The sequence below is a fragment of the Felis catus genome, chromosome F1 (assembly GCF_018350175.1).
Source record: "Felis catus isolate Fca126 chromosome F1, F.catus_Fca126_mat1.0, whole genome shotgun sequence".
Classification (NCBI taxonomy): Eukaryota; Metazoa; Chordata; class Mammalia; order Carnivora; family Felidae; genus Felis; species Felis catus.
The window spans coordinates 22268360-22295937 of NC_058384.1; the positions used below are offsets into that span (position 1 = coordinate 22268360).

Below are 27578 nucleotides of genomic sequence, written 5' to 3' on the forward strand. Positions count from 1 at the left end.
CATGCATGGTTACAAACACAGAATATAACAGAGGCACTTAGAATTTTTCCTGATAAATAGATTTCCACAAAAATAAAATCATTTTAGAAGGAGGTCATTTATGAGTTCCTACTATCTGTTAAATATTATTCTTAGACCTGGGCCACAAAATGAAACATGCATAAAATTCATTTTTTGGCCTGAATATGTAAGAGTAGTTTTGTTATTAAAGAGTATATTTCCCAGCTAAGCTACGAAAAGAAAAAAGGTGAATTACTAATCCGGTTTAATGTATCCATTCACATCTATTAAACTTACCACAACATTTTCCAGAATAAGTTCTCCATAGGGCTCAAGAGTATACTTTCCTAATAAGTTAGTTAAAAGAACATCGTCTTTTTTCCAGTTGATTGCTGGTGTGGGGATTCCATCAGCCACGCATGGAAGAATGGCTTGTGAATTCTCATTGACCATATAGTGTACTTCTGTGCTTCGGATTCTAGGTGGTACTATGAAGAGTTTAAAAAAGATAGTCATTCATGATGTTGAATTCAACAGTATCCTTATTCACACTGAAAATCAGCACACAAAAGACTCTTTTGGGGATCATTTTGCCGCAAGTAGTAAAATAAAGTCTATTAAGACATTGATTTGTTTGTTATCATGAAAGATGCCTACAGCAAAAACTTTAAGGGATTTGAATTTGTTGAATATATTCGAAATCAGTTTCTGAACAAGTGACATAGAACTAGATTAGGAATCTTTAGCTTTTATTTGGCTTCTGAAGTTTTTCTTAAGTTTTTTATTCTTATTGCAGTGAAGTAAAACAAACAAACTAGAGCAACAAAACCTCAAAATGCATCCATGATTGGATAATTACTGGATTTGTATCACAGACATATCGTGAGAACACATTAATAAAAGTCACCAGTTGAAAACACCGTAAAACATTCCCCCCATATTGAATGTCACGAAGTGCTACAGAAAAAATATTTATTGCAGTATTTCACATGTGTTTCAACAATTGCAAGTAAACCCAGGTCAAGACAATTCAGCTTTTATACTGTCACAGAGGAAATTTTTATAGTGATTTCAGAATTCTGTGCAAATACTTCCTATTCCTCAAATTACTTTGAACTGAATTTAGGCAATGCAGAAAGATCAATTGACTATTTTGTGTACTAACAAATACCTTAGGGGACTTGGAACTATGACATTTACTTCTAAAGAAAAGGCTTTAAAAGTATGTGGATCCTGAGAAACTTAACAGGAACCCATGGGGGAGGGGAAGGAAAAAAAAAAAAAGAGGTTAGAGTGGGAGAGAGCCAAAGCATAAGAGACTGTTAAAAACTGAGAACAAACTGAGGGTTGATGGGGGTTGGGAGGGAGGAGAGGGTGGGTGATGGGTATTGAGGAGGGCACCTTTTGGGATGAGCACTGGGTGTTGTATGGAAACCAATTTGTCAATAAATTTCATATCTAAAAAAGTAAAAATTTGGGCTATTTATTTATTTATTTATTCAATTAAAAATGTGTCTATTTGAAATCACCACTTTAATGCTGAAGTTGTAGAAAATTCAAATACACCTGAAAGATAAAAAACAGCTTTCACAAATTTTTTTTAAAGAAGAAAAAAGCAGAAACTCACCATTATAAGAATTACCTCTAAAAACAGCAGTTGAAAAGAGTTTGTTTCCTAACATTGATATCAATAGGTGGTCTATCTTTAGTTTAAAATACATTAACAAGGGGCGCCTGGGTGGTGCAGTCGGTTAAGCGCCCGACTTCAGCCAGGTCACGATCTCGCGGTCCGTGAGTTCGAGCCCCGCGTCAGGCTCTGGGCTGATGGCTCAGAGCCTGGAGCCTGTTTCCGATTCTGTGTCTCCCTCTCTCTCTGCCCCTCCCCCGTTCATGTTCTGTCTCTCTCTGTCCCAAAAATAAATAAATGTTGAAAAAAAATTAAAAAAAAATAAAATACATTAACAAGTAAAATATTTCAATGCTGATCCTTAGATATTTTGTTAGTTGTCTGAATACAAAGATTTTTTTTCTATTATAAAAATATACTTGTAAATATTTTGCTACTTTAAAATAATGAATCAAATAGATTTCCAACTCTCATTAGGTTCATACTATATTTATAATGTATCTCACATGGTGGTTAGTTTTGAGTCAATATCATTTGCAACTTGAGAAGTAAAGCAGAATAATCACAAAATACAAATGGATCCCATAAACAGTATCAGTAGCCAAAGTATAAATCCCAATAAGCATAAGATGAGGGGATTACTGGCAACACATTGATTATTTTGGCTATCTTAAGGAAATCTTTCTCACACACATATAATCACAGCTTTTCTTTTGCCCACACAAATAACCAGAGCCTACATATTAGAAAGGTAAGTGTACCTACACAACCACACACACACACACACACACACACACACAACACACACCACTTTGGATTACGGGTTTTGCATGGCTTTGACTTTCACCCTATCTTTTCTTGGTGGTCTTTTCTCTTTGCCACGGCAATGTAGCAGATTGAAATAATGTCAAACAACCTACCATGGACAGTGAGCTTGGCGCTCGTGCTGCTTGATCCTGCCACGTTAGCTGCCATGCACGTGTACTGGCCAGCATCATCAGGCTGAGCAAATGCTATCTGCAGGGCCCCAGAGCTGAGGATGCGTTGGCGGACTGATTCCATAACTGCATGCCCATCTTTATGCCAGGTAATATCAGGTGGTGGGAGGCCATCTGCCTCACATGGTAGGGAGATGGGTTTATCCACAGCAGTGGTATATTCCTTTGGATGGGGGCTAATGACTGGAGGAACTAAAAGATACAAAGTTTATCTTAAAAGCATACACTAGGGTATTACTCCAGCAAAGTGAAGTCACACTGAAAAGAAACAAAATCCCGACTTTACCGTATTATCATTGAAGGATCACTACACTGTTTTCATTGGCAAAGAAAATTCTTTGAGCCACTTCCAGAAAATTATTCTCTACATAGTTAATAAATGTAAATGATAATTGATTTTAAATGAGGGCATAAATATATGTTCCTGATACTACATGCCTAGAAAATAGAAAATTTAGGTTGTGTCAACAGAGGCATTTTCTTTAACATACTATATTATGTGATTCACTTCAGCTATCTAAACTTTCAGAATAGACCCCTTCAAGGTTTAAAAATCATTCCACTGCTGAGAGATACTTTTACTCAAATATTTCCTACAGTGGTTAGTGTCTCAAATACAGTGGCCACATTTAACAAAGTACTGTTTGAATGACTGAATAAATAAATGAATAGATCATGGAAAAGAATTATACAGATAAAACTATTCCCACTTTTCCAGAAAGCTATGGAAGAGCTTATGATAAGGAATTCTCTTCCTAGTGATTACAGTAGGCTGATTACCATTTAGGGATTGGCCTGGATCTTTTGTTGAGCCTCAAAGAAATATTAAATAATTGTGAGAGAGCAATCAAACACAAAGGAGGAAAAACTAGTCACAAGTACACAGGAAAGAAAGGAGAGGATGACCCACCCGTGTCACTGAAAGTCCAGAGAAGTGACAAAGTGCCGAGGACAATGACAGTAAAAATATCCTTTTAAGCATGTGCAGACAAAACCCACAAACAACAAAAACTACTACCCATTCAAGAAAGTTAAAGAGAGAAACAAAGCCAACAGTATTCACTGTTACCACATTCAGAATGTGTAGTGGAATCACAAATGAGATCTCAGAGATCCACTGATCCAGGCAACACTCTGTGCATAGCAAGTCCCGGAGACCTAGAACTATCTGCTGTATCTCCAGAGGATATGGAGATGTGGTCAACCACATAGAGAACAGATTTTAAGATACACTACTGGTGATGAGTAAAATAAAATCAACAAGTTGTGAAAAAATACACATAACCATATTAAAATCATTTATATCAGCCAACATTATTTGGTTGGGCTTGTATTTGCCATTATATACTGTTTCTGCAAGAAGAGAGATTTGGTTCAGAATTTTCATGCCTCTAAAGCATGCAGTTATTTCTGGTTGCTTTTGAAATGTTGAAATGCTATTAATCACCTACTGTGTTTCTTTGTCCCATAACTGCTCAGATTTTAATCAATTTTAATCAATTAGTGAAGGAAAAAAACCCTCCTATATGCAACTGTTCTTTCCATGATCTCCATGTTGCCAAAACCAATGAATATTTATTGGTCCTTATCCCAACTGATCTCTCACTCACATTCAACAAATTGTCCACTCCCTCTTGAAATGTTCTCCTCTCCTAGTTTTCATATGGCTTTCCTCCAACATTTCTGCCTGCTCCTTTGTATTCTTTTCTAGCATCCTCTCTTTCCTCAGACTGTTTCTTAAACAATGCACAGTACTGGGTCTTTGTTTTTAGTTCTTTTCTGTCCAAATTCCGATCCAGTCTTGTGGGCTGAAATACACTGATTACTTCCAAATTTATATCTTATACTATACTTCTCGAGCTCTGGATCCATAAATATTCAATTCCATTTGATATCTCCACTTGGATTTCTAATAGTTTCCCACCTCAAACAGGATCAATCAGGAATCATGTCTTCCTTCCTCTAAAACCTGTTCCTCCCCTTGCACCTCCCCATGGCACTATCATCCACTCGCTAGCTCAAGCCCAAAGTCCAGGAAACATCATTAATTCTTCTCTTTTCCTAACCTCCAAAATCTGATTCATCAGCCATCCTGGCAGTTACATCTCCAAAAGTATCTTATCCATCACTTTTTTCATTTACCCCTGCAATTTACATAGCCGCTCCCACTCCCAGCCTGTAACACGGTGCCTGGAGGACCCAAAGAGTTCCTCCAGCTCTAGCCTTGCCCCTTCTCTAAACCAATACCTACATAACGTCAAAAGAGATCTTCCTAAAGCCAGATAAGCAACATGGTTAAACCCTTAGAAGGCTTCCCACTGCATACAGAAGAAAGTACAACCTTTGTGTGGTCCCTCTGACCTTCCATGCATTGGCCCGCCTTCTTTTCGGACTTCCTTTCCATTTTGCCAGCCTTCTCCTTCTTCACCGCTCTCCACCACACTGGCATGCTTCTTTTCTTACTCCTTCCTCCCTTGGGGCCATCGCACATGCTGCCCTCTCTCCTGGGGACACTCTGCCGCTTTTGCACGGCTCATCCTAGCTCATCATTCAGGTCTCAGCTTAAATGGTACCCCTTCAGAGAAGGGTGCTTCTTAGAGCCCACTTTAGCCACTAAGGTAAGGTGGTCCCTACGTTTCCCCATGATTCCATCTCAGCCTTTTTTTTTTCTGTTTAACACGTTAGAACTTATAATTATTTCATTTATTTGGTAGTTTAGTTTTTTTCCCTTTTCCACACTATAAGGGAAGCATCATGTCTGTAATGTTTAATGTATTTCCACTTATTATTCCAATAAATATTTATTGAGAAAATGTTGAAAAATATAAAGAAATTAGATTTATGATGTGCAGTTAGGTGGGCTTTACTGAAGTCATTATTTCATCATAGGAAAATCATACTATAAGGAAATTCAAAATCAGCTAATGCAAATTCAGTAGCTCAGAACCTGCCTCCAGGTGTCTTCTTCACTCACAAAAACAATGTATGCAAATATGAATATTGTGTTCAGAAAATAAGTTAAATGTGAAAAAAAACCCTGCTTTGTCTACAGAATAATTTTTGCCTGTCAAATTGCTTAACTGTAATTATGATGTTTTGTTTCATGATTTTTTATTTATGACTTGAAAAATTATGATTTGTTTTTGGAGTGGGTATTACAATGTAGTGTTTCATAATGTATCCAATGCGGTATTTTGGAGAGAATGGTTTTAAAAATCACTTTAATTATGTGCCACAATGAAATAGAGTACCAAGTGGAAGTTTGTAGAAGTCCAAAATTACTCTGAGATGCCTCAGTTTTCTTACACAAACAATGACCCTCCCCCCAAATCCCCAAACATTAACTTTTCTCCTCATAAGAGTGATAGAAAAACGCATTGTATAATGTAAACTCAGAATGTTGACAACTATGGCAGCATCATTATTTTAGATAGATGAAATGTGGTATCCACCGTTACAAGCATCTTTGCAATGAAGACATAGAGATGAATTATTTAGGTACCTTGAACATTTAATTTGATTTTGCCTAAGGCTGTCCCAGCTGGATTCTGAGCCACACACATGTAAGTGCCAGCATCTTCTCTGACGGCTCTGGAGATCTGCAAGCCGCCACTAGGAAGAACTGCATGACTTTTGCCTGCGTTGCAATTGTGAAAGCAGGGTAAAAATAATTTTTATTAAAAATTCTTTTCATTAAAAGATAATACTGACTTCTGAATTATAAAACACTGGTTTTTTGTGATTTTCTTGATAGAAACACTGGTAGGTACCTGAAGCGATGACATTGATGCCTTCTTTTTGCCAAGTAATGAAAGGACTGGGTGTCCCTGTTGCCTCACATGGTAATAAAATTGGATTGTTTACAATGACGTCTAGTTCACTTGGCTGAGGCTGAATGACTGGAGGCTCTGTAAGAACCAATCAACAGAGAAAGCAACGGCACCAGTTAGTGGCAGGAACATCTAAAGTAGCCATGGGTTAAACATGCCCAGATTCATATTTCCAAATTTTTAGTGATCTGATTGTGCTAGGGAGAAGAAAATATTTACCGTATTACATTTTTTTGAGTCTTGCAACTGTAGCAGTTTCCATTAGAAGACTAGAAGCAGGGGCACCTGGGTGGCTCAGTTGGTTGAGCCAGGTCATGATCTCAGGTAATTATCTCATGGTTTGTGAGTTCGAGCCCCACATCGGGCTCTCTGCTGTCAGTATGGAGACTGCTTCAGATCCCCTGTTCCCTCCCTCTCTGCACCTCCCCACTTGCTCTCACTCTCTCTCTCTCTCTCTGTCTCTTTTAAAAATAAATAAAACATTAAAAAACAAAAAGACTAGAAGCAGGAACAGATTACAGCAATTCAAGAAAAAAATAACTTAGGGGTTGTTCTGTGTGGTTTGTCATCTGTAGGTTTTTTGTTTTTTTTGTTTTTTTTAGTCTTTTGACTAGTACCTATCAATCTTTCATATTCCCAAGATATTACCAGGTTTCATAACTCTAGAGAGTACATCCATCCCTTCAAGAATAAACATGACTTGAAGAAAAAACAACAAGCTTTTAATGGAAAGTAACCTTCATACCCTGGACACGAAGGGTCACGTGTCGATGTGCAGAACCAGCTGCATTCCTGGCAACACAAGTGTATCTTCCAGCATGGTTGAACTGAGTGGCAGACATTTCAATTGCCCCTAAAAAGAAGAAAAGTTTTTATGCACAGTGCGTCCGTTTTTTCTGCAACCATTTTTCTGGTTCAATAAACTAGGTTTCTCTGATTTTGTGTTTTTGTCCCTATAGCACAGTGGTGCTTGGCTTATATGCATACTTGCATCCCCTGAAGTGCCTAACACAGTGCCTTTTGGTCATTATTAATGACTTCATTTAGGCAAAAATCACAACCATAAAATTCACCCAATTAAATGTACACTTCAATGATTTTTAGCTTAATTACAGCTACATGGCACAACTATCACAATCTAATTTTTAGAACATTCCTATTACCCTAAAAAGAAATCTCATCCTATTTACAGTCACGTCTCGCTCCCAACCCCAGCCCCAGGCAATCACTAATCTCTTCACATTCTCCTATATTTGCCCTTTCTGAACATTTCATGCATTTGCAATCATACAGATGGCTTGAGTCCGATTACCTTTGCTGTGAGCAGAGTTTGTGAGTTTCATCTGTTGTAGCATGTGCCAATTTTTGCTCTATTTTTTTTTTTGCTCTATTTTATTGATAAATAGAATTTCATTGTGTGGATTATCCATATTTTGTTTATTCATTCACCAGTTGGTGGACATTTGGATTGTTTCTCCTTTGTGTACTGTGAATAATGCTGCATGAACATTTGCAGACAAGTCTTTGTGTGGACATATGTTTTCATTTCCTAGGAATGGAGCTGCTGGGTCACGTGGTAACTCTGTTTAATATTTTGAGAAAGTTCCAAACTGTTCTCTTAACACAATACCTTGTGCTGAAGGGTAGTTCATTTCTATTTTATGATTTTAATTGCTACCAATCTATATAGGTTTCTGAGACGGCCAAAATACTTTGCTTTAAAAGCCAAGTTCTACCCTGCGAATGATCTTCCATTATTTCCCTTCTATTGAGAAAATAAATTCCCTTAGAATAATATGCACAGATGCATAAATCCCAGGATGTTAGTTGCTACTTTAGTTTATCTCTAAGGCACCCTCCCAACTTAGGGGATCAGCTTTCAGAAACACCAGTGTGAATTACCTATATTTTCATTGAGGTGAATTTTTTTTTCTCTTTCAATACATAAACTTTATAAATGATGGCTGCTACCACTCTCAAAAATTACCCATCCTAGCACTTATCACCCAACCTTCCCTACCTACTCAATTATAAAAACCTTGAAAACAAGAACCCTCTTAGTTTTATAACCTCAGAAACTCGGTGGAGTCTCTAACTGATTTTAGGCATTAAATGTTTGTTAAGTGAATGGAGATTCTTTTTGGCCAATGGAGGGAGTATTGCTCACTCAAAAGCAACCCATGAACTTGTAAAACCTTAGCATCAGTAAGTATGGACATAAAATTCCAATGATCACAATTATATTCAGTTATTATTATTTTGTTTCCAGATTTTTTTTCTCTCCTGTTCTCTAATTCCCCTTCACACTCTAACTGCTTTTCCCCCCAGGTGCCTAAGTCTAGGAATGAAAATGAATTTTATTCTTTTATTTGGGTACCAAAAAAAGGCCAGGTGAAGCCATCTATTCATGATTAATCTAATCACAGATGTGTAATCACTGAGCTTGGCCTTACCTGATGACAGAATTCTATAACCATCTCCCCTGGGAAGTAGTCTTATCCCATTTTTTGTCCAGTGGATTGAGGGAAATGGAACTCCCGAAGCAGTGCAAGTAATCACCGTTGGGGCGTGTTTGGTTACCAGGAAGTCTGTAGGCTCATCAGCTATGGAAGGTGGAACTAAAACAACAATAACAACAAGAAGAAAGTACACATTTGCGACCCTTCCAGATTTCCAAACTCCTTTCATACATCTTTCTTTTCCTACACTGAAAGTGAATGTTAGGTAAGTGGAAAAAGAAGCCCTGTTGTAAGGTAGTGGAATGATGAAATGTATGATGATAGTAAGTATCAATCCATACAGTAAGCCAGTTCTACCTTGGACAGTGAGATCCACAGTTCTTTTATCCTCTCCGGCATCATTTGTCACGGTGCACTCATAGGTTGCAGTGTCATCCACAGAAGGGGAAATAATTACTAGTGAACCTGAAGAAAGGAGCCTAGAAGAAATATTTCAAAGAAATGATGTACTATATATCATTTTTCATAAATGTTGGTTCAACATGGTACCATGTTGTGAATTGAGGGAAATGGAATTCTTTCCTCATGTTAAAATGAGGAGTCTCTCTGATACTTCATATATCAGACTTTTTTATATGGGCAATGGGTTAACAGAGCCCTAACCTTGAGATTTATAGGAAGCAGCTGGGTGGATTGTTCGAAGGGGGCATCCTGCATTTTCTGAATGCTTCTATCATGACCAACCATGCTCTTCTAAGTGAAATACAGTAAAATGGGCACACTGATGATAGCTATTGTTGATTGAGCATTGAATACATTCTGGCACCATCTCAACTGTTTCACATAAACTATCTCTAAATTTCACAATAGCTTTGTAGATTGGTACTTGATTATTTCCATTGACGGACGGGTAATTACAACTCTGTCTGTCTTGCATGTTTCCCTTCTTCACATGTCTCCTTACATGTGCTGGACATCTTAGAGATGCATAGTACATACATCAATAAGTCTTTTTCCTAATGTGTAATCAATTAAAAACTAAAGTGATCTAGATCATTTCAAATATTTAAGAGCTTTAATAAATATACATATATTATTCTAAGTAAATCTAAATAAAATATCTACTTTCTTACTGCAAAGTGTGTGCTGATGGAATAAAAATGATTTGATTTAATGGGAATACATTTGACATGCTTTTTTATTCAATGGTATTGTATATTTTCCATAGAGTGTATATCTTCAAGTCACTAGACTCCCGCTACCCAAAGAATAAAAGGGTGAGAAAGAGAGAGAAACAATAGAATTCCAAGTGAAACATTCCTGGTTTCATATTTCTTGATTATCAGAATTGATTATTGTCAAAGTAGATCTATGAGAACATTTGGCAAATCCTTTGACGAGGTATATATCCATTAATTTAATTGAGATACAATAAATGATGCTCATCTTAAATATCAGAAATTCCTAGTGATTTAGAGGTTAGCTTTTAAAAACCATACACTGTCATATTATGAGCTACTGGAAGTAAAGCTGGGAGAATGCAAAAAATTGGAGAAAATGGTATGTTCCCTCATGCTATCAAATACCTAAGGTGTATTTCAAGGTTCAGAATTTTATTTTTTATTCTACGGCTACAGCTAGTATTAATTTTACAGAATAGTTTTTCTTTTATACCAAATGATGCTTTAACTTTTTTTCTTTATAAAAATCTAAAAGGTGCTAAAAAATAAAGCAGAATAGGAATCTAATCTTGCAGATCTCTCTGACCTTCATTCATAAGGTTTATGATGGAGAAGTTGAACTTATAATTCAAAAAAAGCTTTTAGGTTGAAAAACTAATTTCACATTAAGAAAAAATATATACTCTATATACTAGCTAATTCCTCAAACATGTATAGGCTTCAAACATGTATGTAAAGGCTGTCCCCATTGTATGTATATATATGCTGTCCCCATTGATAGAGATGAAATGTTAATTCTTTTTAAAATGATGTTTCTAGGGGTGCCTAGGTGGCTCAGTCGGTTGAGCATCCGACTTTGGCTCAGGTCATGATCTCGTGCTCTGTGAATTCCAGCCCCGCGTCGGGCTCTGTGCTGACAGCTCAGAGCCTGGAGCCTGATTAGGATTCTGTGTCTCCCTCTCTCTCTCTGGCCCTCCCCCGTTCATGCTCTGTCTCTCTCTGTCTCAAAAATAAATAAACGTTAAAAAAAATTAAAAAAAATAATAAAATAATGTTTCTAAATAGTAGGTGGGGGTTTTCAATTAAATTATTCCTTACTGTGTGCTCGCTTCGGCAGCACATATACTAAATTATTCCTTACTGGGGTGTCTGGGTGGCTCAGTCAGTTAAGCGTCTGACTTTGGCTCAGGTCATGATCTCACCATCCATGAGTTCGAGCCCTGCTTCAGGCTCTGTGCTGACAGCTCAGAGCCTGGAGCCTGCTTCAGATTCTGTCTCTCTCTCTCTCTCTCTCTCTCTCTCTTTCTGCCCCTCCGCTGCTTGCACCCTGTCTCTCTCAAAAATAAACAAATATTAAAAAGTTAAAAACAATTATTCCTTACCTGTATGAATTCTGATTTTGATCTACATTAAGAAGATGCCCATTTTTCTTCCACCTGATTGATGGTTTTGGTATCCCAGTAGCCTCACAAGCCAGAGTAGTTTGAACATTTACTGTTACAGTTATGTTGGTAGGACCCAGAGCAATGGATGGAGGAACTAAAACAAAGTCAACAAATAGGAGGGTAACACATTCAGCAAATAGTATGCCACCTGAAGTATTTCTGTCAGACTGAAATTAATCACTGGTAACTTGCCCCCTAATCATGAACTTGATCAGGCTCTGTGAATTTAAATAGTGTTGTGATGGCGCTAGCCACAGTGAGGAGAAAACATGGATCTTGACTGTTCGCAATAGAGTGTGGTACACTCGCGTAGCCCCGGATATCCAGGTCTTTATGATCTCACTGGTTTAGGCTATCAAAGAACATTTAACCCAAAGATTAGATGTCATTCACAGAAGTATATTTACCATGGACCTGTAAATCTATTCGCCTGCGGTCTGTTCCAGCAGCATTGGTAGCCATACACAAATATCGTCCAGTGTCTGTGACATGTGCTGACTGGATATGAAGGAATCCATTTTCCAAGATGGAGTATCTACAAGAAAGATCACAAGTGAAGTCCCCGGAATCAGCCTTTTCTGATTATTCACATTCTGACTGAGAGTATTTTACAAGACTTATAGTTAAATCCATTTTTTTTTTTTTTGTCTTTTCCTGCTTTAGAAATTCACAATACCCTGGGTGGAAAAGGGGGATGTTCTGCAAAGATGCATAGCAGATGGACTTGTGCCCTTGGAGGAAATACAATCATTATGTTTTTGGACACAAGCCTTACGATTATGCTTTTAAAATAGTATGTGTTGATTCTCATATAAAGATGAGGATACTCGTATTAAATATAACAAGACCAAAACAATACATTGGAAAAAAAGATTCAAGAATTTATATTTCAGTTAGTACAGTATTTTTCGTCCTTCTCCAGAACTGTTACCTTGCGTGACCTGCAGATAGAACAGCTCCATCCTTTCTCCATGTTACCCTCGGGGTCGGCACACCCCCAGCAAGGCACTCCAATACAGTCGACCTATTTACGTGAACGACAAGACTCTGGGGGCCGCTCTTTATGTTTGGAGGAACTGCGCAAGAGAGGTATGTGGAAAACTTCATTCACATTAATAACACAGCCTGAACTAAGACTCTGAAGAGGTAATACAAGGTTAGCTTTGAGTCAAAGGTACAGCTTTGCCTGTGGCTAATTCAGGTTAGTATAAACAGAATTGGGGTTTAATTCCTAAAGTCTTACTCAAGAAACTCCATGTTGAAAAATAAAGCACAGGTTGGGGGAAGGAGGTTTTAAATCCCTGATACGGTGTGTGAAATCTGGCTTTCCTGGAGGGACGCTTGAATAAAAATTAGCTCTGGTCTGATGCAAATTAAAGATGATATTTCTTATTTCTCTTTGGCCAAATAATGGTCAGGGAATGTTAGCACTGGAACAGCTTCACTTTAAATAAAGAACAGACAGTGGGCCGGTCTAATGAAAAGCACATCTGTGATTAATCATGCAAGTCTCAGAGTATGTATTTTATTAATCGTTGAGTTCATATGGGAATAGAAAACTTGAATTGTAACTTTAGTATTAGAGATATTAGTTGTGTAGGTCACTCAATATTCTGTAAAGCTTCATATAGTAACCAAAGACACTATTATGGGGAAAAGCCTGTATTATCTCCCCTAATATTGGCACATTTTAGTGTTTAGATTTTATATTTGAGAAAATCACAGTCCTGTGGCAGTCTCTGTAGCACATATACACCCAACACCAACATGAATAAAGAACTAAATAATGGACCACCTGTCATCCAGAGATTTAGTGTAACTTTCTCAATGCCTCTTATCTGAATGACACAGAGCATCAGGATATGCTGATAATGACTGGACATATATTATCCTCTAAGATAATGTACCTTTAATTAATTTTTTTGAAATATCATTTGAATATAGCCATAATACAAATACATGTTGTCTTCAAAAAATAAGATAACCACAAGAATTTATTTAGCGTGCCCATAAGAAACAAAAATGTTATCATTTCTTTGAATGCCCTTGGCTGAATTTTTAAATTGTGAAACAATGGTTAACTTTCTTACCATTTACAGTGAGAATAAATTCTCTTGTAGTCTTTCCTGCAACGTTGCTGGCCACACAAGTATAATTGGCTGTATCACTTAGATCTGCATTATTAATTTGCAAGTATCTCCCTCCAGAGAGGATTCGTACCCGAGGGCTTGCCTGGATTCAGCAAGTAAGATTTACCATTAAAATGTCAGGAAAAGAGAATAAAATATTACTTTATAACAGCAAAAAGTAATTATAGTGAACTGTGGATTGCCTGTCTTCCAGTATGCTTTGTCTGCTCCCCCTACTGTTATCCTGGGATCCAAACTCCTTGGGAACTATTTCTGAGTGTGCTTAAGGCAAGGGCACAATCGATGTTCCCAGTTCTCCTGGCCACAATGATCCACTCAAGGATGGGCAGCTGGGCCCCAGAGAGCCCTCTGCAGGACTGTGTTGGAAGTGTTGGGGAATAAGAAGTGTTCTTTTTATTGGTATCTGGTAGTGAGGATGACATAGCCTGGTAGTGGTCTTACCACCTTGTGTGGACAGCCTGTTCTGAATCTAAAACAAAGCAAGCAGAATTGAGATTCAGAGAAAAAATATCATAGATGCTTGCTTATGTGAGAAGAATCTCTGGATCTAGTAATACCTAAGACCTAAAACATAAGATCACCAATCACTGTAGGTAATAAATATCTTTAAATAATTTTTAAGTTGGTTTGAGTTTAATTCTGCCATTTACAACTGAAAGCTTCATGACTTAAATTAACTTTGCTTAACTTATAAGAAACAATGGTCCTTTAACACTTAAAAATAAGTAAATAAATGATTTTAGTCTATGAATATTGTTAAGTGTTTATTTTGTACCCAGATGTAGAAACAAGAATTATGAAAATATAGCAACAATGAACCCTAATCTCTGCTATTAAGTCCAACTGGGAAAATAGATGTAAACAATTAATTTTGTATAACGATGCATGATGTTCATAATCACTAAAAATTTCCAGGTAGCACCAAAGACTAATATTTTCTGGTTGCATCAAAGAAGGAACTACTTCAGGGGTAGCCTAAATAAGGTTTTTTTTGCCATATGGGATCTGTCCCAATTAGATATACCACTGACCTTCTATTGCATGGGTCCACTTACATGTGGATTTTTTTTTTGATAAATATAATTCAGTACTATAAATGTATTGTCTCTTCCTTATGATCTTATTAATAATGTGTTCTTTTCTCTAGCTTATTTATGTAAAAATAGAATACATAACATATATAACAATAAAAATATATGTTGATCAACTATATTATTGGTAAGGCTTTGGGTCAACAATAGAGTATTAGTAAAGTTTTTGGGGGAGTCAAAAGTTATACGCAGATTTCTGACTACATGGAAGGGTTAGTGCCTCTTGTCTCCATGTTGTTCAAGGGCTAACTGTATATTTCTAATGAAAAGAGTTGTTCATATTCAAATGTGCAGTTCAGCTCCTTATTTTACAAAGTCATGTATTTTCTTTAGGCCTTTAATTGCTATAGGGGCTCCTAGTGATAAAACTTTATTACCTCTGATGAGAATAAGTGATTTCTTAAACATATGGCAAGTTCTATAAAATATCTATTTTTAATTTTTTTATATGGGTATAGCAGGGTTTCAGGCTAATAAAAAAGGTCAGAGTTGATTCTTAATAATGTTTTTGTTCCATGAATATCAGTAAGTTCTGCTAACTCATCAAGTCTCATATAATTTTCTCTGGTCTCTTTCCATTGGCCACCAATGATTCTTCCAAATTTAACTTCTTTCATCAGATAGAATCTTATTGTCAGTTGATGATCTTGCTTTCTATTCCATGGAGAAAATCAAAGCCCTGTGCCTGCAGTTCTCTCCTCCTCCTACCTTACTTAATGAATGCAACCTTCCTATCTTTCCATCTCTGCGGAAAAGGTCAGCCCTTCTGTCCAAGGGTGATTTCTTCACTTGTGACCAGGGTCCCATTACTTCTCTAACACATGTTATTCTCTAAACTTCTTTCTCTCTCTTATATCTTCAGTCTCTTATGTGTGCAAGTCTTCTACATATTTAAAGAATAGCCCATAATTATTTCCATTCCCTCTTCTTCCTTAATTCTCCCAACAATGGTAGCCTACCCTTTCCTTTGATTACTCTATTGAAGAACGATTGTTCAGATCTTTTTACTATTTCTGTGTATTGCCAAAGTCATGGACACAACTTAATTGTATCTTAGCATGGTCTCTGTTAACCACTCCTTCTCTTTTCCTTGGCTTTTGGTACACCAGTGTCTCCTGTATTTAATCCTATCTCTCTGCGTCCTCCTTCTCAGTTCTGTTCTTCTTCTCTTCTTCCTTTGCTCGCCTTGTAATTATCAGTGTTGCCTTATGCTTTATTCTCATTTACAGATTTTCTCACACATTCTTATGTATGCTTTCTTATGCATTTCTTTTGTATGTACATCTCAAGCATTCTTATATATGCTTTCTGGTCAACTTCATACAAACCTATGGCTTCAACAACTGGTCATACAACTGAAGACTACCAAGTCAAAGACGTTTTTGATGAAATAGGGACCTATATTTCTTAGTGCTTTTTAGAATCTCCACTTGGATAATATATCAGTAATTCAAACTCAAAATATCTGAAACTGAATTCATCTCCTTTTCATAACCATTGAACTTACCCTGTCCCAGGACTAACATCACTTGTTCATAGCTGGAATTATTCTAAACTTCTCCATCATCAACATTCACTCAGTCTCTGTCTGAACACCTAATAGTTTTGAGTAAAATGCACATATGGGAGATAAAACTATGGAAAAAATGTCAGAGCGTGAAAGGTCTTGTGAGCTAAGCGGGGTAGTTTAACATGAATCCTGAAATCTACGGGGAATAATCAGAGGATTTTAATCACAGTCTACTTCAGCCACACCAAGCTACTTGCAGTTCCTGGAAGAACAGCATTCCTTTCCCTGAAATAGCTTTGTAGATGCCATTATCTATCATTAGAATTTCCCTCTTCTTTCTCACCCAACATCTACTCATCATTTAAAACTGATTTTACCCTTTTCAAGAAGCTCCCCTGAACTGTCCCTTACCCTGGAGTCTGAGTTACTAGCTTCTCTTCTGTTTTTATAAAATGCTGTACCTTGCGCTAACATATGAGTTGTATCCATGCTATAATCTTTGATTTACTTCTATCTTTTCAAGTAGTCTGTGAGCTCCTTGAAGGTCAAGACTACTCTCAGTAGCAATTATAGTGCCTATCATTACAGTAGAGGCACAATAAATAGAGAAACTGAGGCACATGAATGTTAAGTGATACCCATGATAATTTCGCATGCAAGTAACCCCCAGTTAGCATCCAGTCTGTTTTTGGTCCCTTGGTGTGATTTGGTGGTGGTGGAAGTTCTGCCTTAGGGGTTAGGGGACTTAATCTTCTTTTATAATTAGAGACAATTAGCACAGTAAGTTATACTAAGGATGAGGAGGAACAAAAGGGGAAAAAAGCATATGTAATGACTAGGATAGGAACAACCAGAACATTCAAAGTCAAGGCTTTGAACGAACACTAAAAAGCAATTTAGGATCCTGGGCTGTGACACTCAGTGACAGCACACAGATATCACATGAGAATGGGAAGCTTTAGAAAGCCAGTAAGTGTGTTCTTCAAGGATTCCTGTCTTATATTCTTGGCATCCAAGGGTATCACCTAGATTCTGGGGGTCCCTCCTGAGGTCCTGGTTTATTCTAGAAAAATTCAGTAAAAGCTTTGTCCAAGACACTTAGTAGGACAGGTCAGTTCTTTTGAGACTCAGATGGTTTATTCCCTCTCAAGTAAAGAAATAGCTGAGTATTTCAAATCCAACTTTAATCCATGGGCTCCAGGAGATACATACTTGGGCCAATTTACAGAGTGTCTGAATCAAAATACCTGTCTTTTGACCCATAGTTAGGTATTAACTACCTGAGTGAAGGTTGAGAAAATAAGGCTGGTTAAAAGATCCTGTGCCCCCCCCCCCCCCACGCAATGTTGAATAACAGTAGCCTGATGTTTGGTTTTGTCTACCTAGCAAAGACTCCTCAGCTGATTTTTTTCCTCAAAATGGATTTGCGGAATTTAGGAGGATTTACCTGTAACCGATCTCCATTTTTAAGCCAAGTGATTATAGGTGGGGGCACTGCATCTGATTTGCATTCCAGTGTCACTTGTCTGTTCCGTAACACAGTGAAATCCTGGGACTCATCAGTTCCAGCAATATTAGGGGGTACTGGGTATAAGAACAAACATATCAGAGGCTTACAATAAACAAGATGTAAAATGATCTGTATTATCTTAGGTTTTCAACAAATGTTACTCCTGTTATGTAAAATAAGAGGCATAAACTTAAAATATTACGCATTCAATTTATGATATGGATGACTACAAATAGTGGACTTTTGTTTTTAAGCCTTACTCTGTACTTTCAGACACATAAAGTAATAATTCTTCCAAGAGCCACATGAATGACAGGATAAGCAATATAATCACATTACTATCACCATTTAACAGGTAAAGAAACTAAGGCACAAAGGAAGGATTTCTTGTCCAGGTTCCACACTTGGTAATGATTTTCTCTGAACATCAGATTTGAAAACTAATAAATGAGGGTCTACCCATCATAACCTACAGAAATGTATACACTTTCTTAATATTCAGAAATGTATCTTTTTGTTAAAATGTTTTCATTTATTTTTGAGAGACAGAGAGAGAGAGAGAGTGCGATCAGGGGAGGGGCAGAGACAGAGGGGGACAGAGGATCTCAAACACTGACAGTAGAGAGCCCAACACGGGGCTCAAACTCACGAACCGGGAGATCATGACCTGAGCCGATGTCAGACTCCTAATCAACTGAGCCACCCAGGCACCCCAGAAATGTATCTTTTAATGTGACTTGTCAATTAGTGGCAGGCTTAATGTGTGTGTAGGGCTGGTGAGAGGGGGGTACCTAAATAACAGATAATTTGCATTGACGAGTCATCTAGGCTACAAGAATGAAATAAATATTTCCTTTTGGTTTGTTAAATGTTCCTTTCCATAAAGAGTAATTCCCATCTCTATGTTGAAATAATATTGGCCAGAGTTTAATTGGCCCAACTTTTCTAGAAGGTAATTTGGGAATAAATTTCAAAGTCTTAAATGTGTGTGTGTGTGTGTGTATGTAATCAAGCAAGTGTACTTACAGAAATTTATCAAAATAAACTAATTAAGGAAACAGGACAATATATATATACAAAGATGTCTATAACAGTATTGCATATACTCGTGAAAACAGAACAGTTTAAATATCCGAAAATAGGGACTAGATTAAATAAATTATGGCATATTCATAAAATGGGGCACTAGGCCATCACTAAAAATTATTATAAAAATATGGTTTTTCACACGAAAACATGTTCATAATGCCATTAAGAGAGATGAAAATGAAGTTAAATACTACATGTCATATGAGACATTTCTGCGACATCTGTATGCAAAAAGGCCTTTGTGTGGTAAGACCGGGTGACATATTTTCTTATTTATTGTAATTTATATTCTGTGACTGGAAATCAATAACCATGAATTATTTGTGCAGGAACAAAATAAATAAGTCAAAAAGTCCACGGAAGTTTTTCAAGAAGGACTTGGTCAGCCAAATATAAGAACCAGATTTGCAAAATATATATTTCCTTATGTAGAAACATATGATGGAGTTGCTCATGCTCCATAAATTATGGCTTCTAATTAGGAATATGATAGATGGTAGGAAATTTTGCCAAATTTACCATGCACTCTCACTAAATATTCTTTATCATCATCTCCTGCAGTACTGGATGCCAGACATGTGTACCTTCCTGTATCCTCCACCTGCAAAATCCAAATAGGTGAATTACACAATGTTAACTCGTCAGTTTCAGTGACGAGAATAAGTATTTACTAGAATGAATGTAAAAGTCTCACACAAAGCAAGGTATCATTTAGGATAGCACAACAATTAAAATTTAATAAACTATTTTAACATTTGTGATTAGCACTCTGGTAGTGAGCACTGCTTGGCATCTCTATCATATATAAAACGATGTTTTAAGAGGGTTTCAATATTTGATTTCAGAACATTTGCATGTTAGGTATATTTAATGATCACAGAAAAGGCAGATGTATGTAGGACCCCACACCATAGATGACAGACTAGATATACAATGTTTATTGAACCCGTTAGTATTTATCGATTTAAATGGTATCTGCCATTTAAAAGTTCAACTGGCATCTTCCTGAAGAAAATAAAATGCAATTTAAGTAAACAAATAAAATATCAGGTTATTTAAATAAAGTACATTAATACCATATTTTGAACCTACCTTTGGTAAACATGGTGAAACAAAAGAGCTATATTATGTAACCCGGCTGTAAACAGTGTCAGACTGACAGAATAATCTACTCGTATCTGACTAAAACCAGAAACATTTCTTTAAAAACCCTGTGCATACTTTCCACTGAAAGTGTGAGCCTTCCTTCATATGTTTGACATTGTGTAGACACAGCCCATGCTTACGTACCCATAAAATATACTCTGGGAAACAGATGATCTTACTTCTGTGAAAAATGTATTTTGGAAAAGCAGAAAAATCCCGTTTTCATTTATTTTTACTACTTGAACATTACTAGAATATTGTGAGTTTTTGAATTCTTGCATTCAAAATTGACTTTATAAGTTATGGAAAAACTGTTTTGTAGGTTGCAAAAACTCCTTTGAAAAAATTTAAGACTGGTATGTTTGCAAAAATACTTAAATGCAACTTTAAAAAGCACGACACTCACATAATCCTTCAATTAAGAATTCAAAATGATGGACTACTGCCTGGAGAATAATTTATGAATTTACCATCAATGTCTAAAACCTTTAAAAATCAACTTTTCTCTATCAACTAGAGAAATATCAACTAATTTAGCAATATCAACTAATTAGCAATATCAACTAATTTTATTCCCAGTTAATATTGCTCACCCCCAATTGTTTTGACTTAAACCAAACTTGAACTATCATTCAAGTTTACTCTTAAGTCTTTACCTCCTCCAATAAATATTTCCTGACAACCTGTGCCCTTCTGCATGCCTACAGTCATTATATTTAGCTACATTTTCTAAACTGTGTTCTGTTTATAGAGGGTTTGAAAAGGTACAGTTAATCATATTTCTCTAGAGCAGTATTTTGTGGAATTGTTGACATGCACTATGGTTCACAAAGAAGAGGAAGGTATAGTATGTAAGGTTTTCCAACTGTATTTGGTCACAGAATTTCCCCCAGTGGAATAACTCACAGAACTAGCGTTTGATGGAAGATATTTTAGGAAACTCTTGTCTCTAGCACACAATTTGGAATTTGCAAAGCATCCACTATGTGCCAGTCATAACTATATGCTATAGTTGCATACACGAAAAGACAAAGTTCAGATAAGTGAAATTTAATGTAGTAAGTGCTATAATAGAGATACGTACAAAATGTTGTGAAAACACAGAGGAGCAGAGGACCCAAGATCAGTCTTGGGAGTTAATAATATTTAATTTTCTACTTTGAAAATATCTTGAATGTTTTTTTTTAACTGTTTCTTTTCCTAATTTTATCATGTGTGTAGTTTTATGTAGTCTAGACAACTGGAAACTTCTGGAAGGCTGAGACATGTTTTATGTATTATGTTCGTATTCTCCACAATAGCTAGTGCATGTGGGTCACCAACTAATACTCTGTGGGATCTTTGTCTCCTTTTGTTACAACCCAACTATATAATGTTTCCATTTAAGACCTACTGTGATGTGGCCTTAATCTTCATTTAGGGTTTATTTACCATCATTTCTTTGTTTTTATAATTCGATTCCACACAGTTTCCTTTCCCTTTATGTTACAAAATTCTTCTGGATCTGTTATCTGTTGAAATTATAACATTCAAGGGTTTTCATTCAGTAAGTGGTTTAACAATTTAACTCGAGTTTCCTCTGAGTTACTGCAATGTTTGTTGGAGAGAAAAGAGGGGAATGGAAGGCGTGTTCTCCTTGATACTGAAACCAGAAATGTGCTGAGTTCCACTGGTAAGGCTTTTGAACCCAATGTAGGATCGAGACCCAGCTCTATCACCAAACTTGTCATGCAAGTACTAATCTCTCTGTGCCTGTTCCTGGCTGTGTAGAGTGGAGATAAAGACATTGCCTCAAAGAGTTGTCATGAGAGTCATTGGTGTGATAGAGCCCAGAGCTGAACATAGGACTGACACAGTAGACAATTTATAACCCTTAGCTCTCTTTTTCCGGCTCCCTTTCCTTCCTCTTTTCTCAGTGAAAAAGCACACAGAATATAATTAAATAATTTGTTATTCCAGGTTTAAAGGAACAATGATTATGATAATGACAATAGCAGCAGGAAAAACAACAATTCCATCTAACTCTATTTAACATTACTACATGCCTATGGCACCAGTCTAGGCACATCATGTTAGATGATCTCTGAAATTCTCAAGTGTAGGAGTTAGGTATTATTACTATTTTTATCCCAAAGTTACAGATGAGGGTATTAGGGCACAGATGGAGAATATCTGTAATATAAGGTTTGTCTTTGTTAGTAAAACAGAAGATTGTTATAATAAGACATCCCAGACATGCTTCTCTTTAATATTTTTAATTTTGGATGAATTTCTTTAAACACAAACTAAAAGAACAGTCAATTTTACTGAATTGATTGAAAAATTGTATCTGTTCAGATTCGTATGTCTCCTAGTTCATTTTGGAGACCAGAAATGCTCTTTCAGACCTCATATGTATATATGTTGGATTGTTTTTTGCCACTTTTGTCAAGGGCTGCATGGTACAAATTAAGAGCTTCAGGAAATATATTATCACTTATAGCACTGAGAAAAATTTGCAGAAATTAAAGCATCTTGCTTTCTTCTGAATTTAATATGATACTCCTACTGCTCTTTTAGTCATGTTACCTTGTGTCTACCCAATCAGGCATACCATAGAACCAATTTACCCATTTTTAAGGTTACAGAGAGAGATCTGTGTCTTTGGACTTGATTTGTATCTGAGATTTGGATTCTGAAACATAATTTCTCCATTAGCAAGTGAGAGGTTTAACCCAGGATTAAATAACTTTTTGATTTTGACACTTACCTGGGCACTAGATATTTGAAGGACCTCTCCACCTCCAAGAGTTTGTATCTGTTCTGTCTGTGGGAGGGGCCTTCCATCCTTCATCCAGGTAATTTTAGGAGTTGGAATTCCAGAAGCAAAGCAATTAAGTTCAAGTGGATTATTAACAATCACTGATATCTCTACAGGTTCTTCAGATCCATTGATATGAGGTGGTTCTATTTAAAGGGAATTAAAAACAACAACAAAATAAACTTGCTGTTTGATAAAATACTGCTGATTAGAAAAACTTTAAAAGAAAATTCAACTCAAATGTATGTTCTTATAATATAAATTGGTTAAAAGAAAGATACCAAAATAATTCCTACACGCTATTACCCGTTGTCACTGGCACTATTTTAAGAGGGACAGATCATGCCTATTATAGATCATGAAGTAAATGGAAAGGTACTTATAGCTCAGCATTTGGGATTCAGATAATTAGAGGAGTCTTACCTAACTGCAAAGATTTGAAAATAATAAAAACTAAAGCCATCTTGTATCATTGTTTAAGGAGACATACTTAACCATAGCAGTGTGTTTTTGTACCTTCTAGATATCTATTGTTTAAAGCAACAGGCAAATGTTATGGAATTTTGCTATCATCTTTTCCGTGCAGAACTGTAGGAGGAAACAATGACTAAGCAGAAGAAAAAACGGTTACATTTGGAGACTATTTCTGCATAAAACACATTTGTTATGTCTGGGCAGAAATAATTTCCTTTTTTGTTATTTATATTTCTAAATTACCTTTCTCAAGAGGATGTTAAAGAATCTAAACACTTGGAAGAAACATTAACGTTCCTTAGTCCAACTACTCTCAAGTTTAGGAATCCCTTTAAAACAGTCTTTCCATACAATGATCATTCAAGTTTTCTATGAACATTTCCAGTTTACTATTTCACAAGGCAGCCAAAATAGTTGTTGGACAGCTCCAAGGATTAGACTTTTTTTTTTTTTTTAAATCAGGCACACAGTTTAGAACAGAGGTTTACAGCAGAACATCTGGAGTCAAAGAGCCTGAGTTTGGAGTCCTGGCTCCAACAATTATTAGGTTAGTGCATTTGGGCAAACCTCTAAAATAAGGACAGCACTATTATTTAACTAATAGGATCATGGTGAGCATTCGATGAGATAATCTATAAACTACACAGTTCTCTTGTGTTTCTGAATATGTTTTATTTTATAATTAAAGGTTTTAAAAAAGTTATTACTATTTCAATGTCTACCACAGCTCTTGGTATTTTTTTTCCTTCAAATTTTTATTAAATTCTGGTTAGTTAGCATATGGTGTAATATTGTTTTCAGGAGTAGAATCTAGTGATTCATCACTTACATACAATATCCAGTGCTCAATACAAGAGCCCTCCTCATTACCCACCACCCAGCTATTGGTATTATTAAAACCTGCTTACTTAAAGAAAAATATCCACCCATGGTTTTCATTTTCCTTTCTGGGGAAAGATAATACATTAAATCTGTACTCCTTTTCAGATTGTAATGAAGAAGTCAGAGTTTCTTAACCACTGACCCGTTCTTTTTTACTTTCTTCCATCTTATGTATTGCTGTCAAAATCCATTTTATTAAGTGCATTTTAGAATGATCCACAATTTCTTATTTAAAGTATTTCAGTGTCTCCATGTTGCTTACTGAATTAAAGAAAAACTCCTTATCATGGCTTCCAAAGCTTCATCATAAGGCCTTTATCTTTATAACATCATGTACTTTTAATATACTTATATGTAACCTAGGCTTCAAATTAGACTACTTCTTTTCTCTCAACAAGTCCAGTCTTTTCTTGCTCTGTGACTTTACTAATGTTATTCCTTCTACTGGAACATTCTCCAATAGCCCCATCCCGTAACTGAGCATGTTCAAATACTATCAAGGTCACATTAAGGTCATTAAATTTATCTCTAAAAACTATAAATCCTCTCTTGATTCTCTCAACATCAACAATAAAATTTCTATCCCGTATCACTCAAAAGCACTTATCTGATTTTCCATTTGACTTACAGTCAATTCTTTATTCCTTTTACTTATTGGTTATTTACCATGTGCCAATCGCTGTGGATGCAAAGACTAATCAGGCATAGCCTTTAGCCTCAAAAGCTTACAGTCACTAGATTGAAAACAACAGCAGCGTAATAGAAACAACATGCTCCCACCTGATTCAAACCCCGGTCACCAGGTCTTACAGATGTTAAGTGATTGTGAACAATTTTATTCTGGGACTTGTTCATATGTCTTATACTTTGGACAGAGTAGGATGTGCACATACTCTGATGACTCCAGAACTTATGACTTTAGCTTAGATCTCTCTTCCGAGCTCAAGACCCATAAATCTAATTATCAGATAAACATCTCCAGTGAAGTATTTGGACACTACTTCACTCTCAACATGTATTCAGACTGAACCTGTTATCTTATCCCTCCAAACCTGGTCCCTTTCCAGCATTTCCTGCATTTATTCATTCAGTCACATAAGCCTGAAACTAGGAGTCATTTTTGATATCTTCTTCTTCATCACTCTCCTATGTCCAAATCCTCATGTAAGTCCTACTACTTCTACCTGAAATCATTTCTAAATACATTTTTCCTCTCACCTCCATTACTAATCTGAGTTACAATACTATTTACTTGGACTAACATCGCCTCTTTTCTGGATCTAGGCACCCACCCAATATTATCTACCTCTTTGTTTCTTTCACATTATCAGAGTCAGTTTTGTTGGGGCTATCAGTAAAAACTACATTTCCTAGCCTCTGTAGTAGATAGTAGATGGAGTGATATGTGACGATTCTGAGCAATGAGATATAAATGGAAGTGGTTTTGTGGGACTTCTAAGAAAATCTCTAGAGGAACAACTCTTCACCCTACCTATTTTTCCTGTTCTGTTGTTGAATCTACTGATGCATGCTGGTGGTGAGCACACAATGCATGATCACTGACAACCATGATGTAAAGGGCAAGAGAACTGTAAATATCTGAACTGGTTAACCAACACAGCTACTGCCTACCTCTAGACATCTTACTCAGCAAGAAAAACAAAAGTTACTTGTTCAAGCTGCCATACTTAGCCTCTGCTATTCACAGCCAAACACAATTCCTAATAATACATGGGTCTCTCAGAATCCACTCTTGTCCTGCTCCAAGTAGCTCTCCACTTTGCACTCAGAGTGGTCTTATCAAACTGCAACTCTACTTATGGCATTCCACTTACTAGAACTTTTAATGGCTTCCCATTGTTCTATGATAAAAACCAAACTCTTAATGTGGTCAACAAACCCCTTCACAGCCTGGACCCTGTCGAAACTCCTTAGCTTTACTTTGTATGAGCATTTTCCCTTGTTTTCATCATTCTTCTTACATTGGACTTTTCAGAACCACTAATACACCATGACACCTCCCACCATGTGGAGAGCATTAAGCTAAGAATAGCCGTTCCCCAGGTTAAGATGGTTACTTTCAGATTTGGAGTGTAGTGCTGATCCAAGTAAAGAGCTTTTCAGGTTTTTAATGGAATTAGCTTTCAACAGATGTTGAAATGCTGAAACTTCTCATCTTTCTGCTGAGCCAGTTTTCAAATCTGTTTTAAGAAAATATTATCCTTATAAACCCTGCAGCTAAAAAGGTTGTTCTTTGTACACTATGCTAACAGTATCACTGATATTTTCTTCCTTCGTTTTCTACGTTGAGAAATGCTCTGGGTTGTGATTCTGCTGCTGGGTTCTTGAATTCCTAGAGGAGTATGCTTTCTCTCTTACCACACTGCCATGTATTGGACCGGGCCATATGTTGCATACATGGTAGGTGTTCACCACTTCTTTGTTGCATGATGACTAGAAACATGCCTGGCACATAATGTATAGTCAATGTACAAGATCACATTTCTGTCATCTCTTGTTATTCCTGATACTCTGTGAATTGGTGTACCGGAATTTGTTACTCCACCCCTCCTTAAAGATGCACACTTTCTTGTGTCTTTTGTCTCTAAATACCCTGGAGTAGCACCTCCCCTACCACCCTTCATTCTATGGAACACCTGTCTACACCGCAGTCTCCTCTTTGTTTGTTTAGATAGTATTATGCCTCCCTCTATAGTTAAAACCCCTTTTATTTATTTAAAAAAATTTTTTTAATGTTTATTTATTTTTGGGACAGAGAGAGAGGGAGAGAGAGCATGGACAGAGGAGGGTCAGAGAAAGAGGGAGACACAGAATCTGAAACAGGCTCCAGGCTCTGAGCTGTCAGTACAGAGCCCGACGTGGAGTTTGAACTCACGGACCACGAGATCATGACCTGAGCCGAAGTCGGACGCTTAACCGACTGAGCCACCCAGGCGCCCCAGTTAAAACCCCCTTTAATGCAGCTAGCAAGTATCTAATTCCATTCGATTCAATCCAACGAATAAACCTCACGTGTCAAATGCCAAGCTAAATCTTGGGAATACAGCAATAAGAAAGATGGGTACTGCCCATCACAGAGCTTAACTAAGGATGAAGCAGACTTTTAACGTTATCCAAATGATTAAATTGGTATAGGTACTATGAGAAAGATTACAGGGCATCCTGAAAACATAGGCTAGCCTCCTGCCAAAATTATTCTTATTGTTCCTTGTGAGGTACATTTTGTTTGCTGAGGAGGCTGATGTTTTATGGACATTGTAGTGAAAAAACAAACTAAACTCCAAAAATAATTAATTATTAAAATAGTTCATCTCATTCATCCTCATTTCTCTTCCAAAGTCAAAATTTTTTACTTCAAGCAAATG

At 36.6% G+C, this 27578-nt stretch overlaps 1 protein-coding gene across 7 annotated transcripts in view; it reads right to left on the reverse strand.

Annotated features, from left to right (window-relative positions):
- The window catches only part of HMCN1 (hemicentin 1), a 469326-nt gene that overhangs the window by 56242 nt on the left and 385506 nt on the right, over positions 1 to 27578 (reverse strand). For all 7 annotated transcript variants that reach the window (XM_023247312.2, XM_003999241.5, XM_019821722.3 and 4 more), the window contains 14 exons: positions 22786 to 22982; positions 19410 to 19491; positions 17739 to 17875; positions 13631 to 13772; positions 12472 to 12616; positions 11948 to 12075; positions 11478 to 11634; positions 9272 to 9393; positions 8909 to 9073; positions 7201 to 7308; positions 6396 to 6533; positions 6128 to 6262; positions 2548 to 2817; positions 298 to 488 (listed from right to left, as the gene is read on the reverse strand). In XM_023247312.2, the coding sequence (XP_023103080.2) occupies positions 298 to 488; positions 2548 to 2817; positions 6128 to 6262; positions 6396 to 6533; positions 7201 to 7308; positions 8909 to 9073; positions 9272 to 9393; positions 11478 to 11634; positions 11948 to 12075; positions 12472 to 12616; positions 13631 to 13772; positions 17739 to 17875; positions 19410 to 19491; positions 22786 to 22982 (2117 nt within the window). The remainder of the gene's footprint in view (positions 1 to 297; positions 489 to 2547; positions 2818 to 6127; positions 6263 to 6395; positions 6534 to 7200; positions 7309 to 8908; positions 9074 to 9271; positions 9394 to 11477; positions 11635 to 11947; positions 12076 to 12471; positions 12617 to 13630; positions 13773 to 17738; positions 17876 to 19409; positions 19492 to 22785; positions 22983 to 27578) is intronic.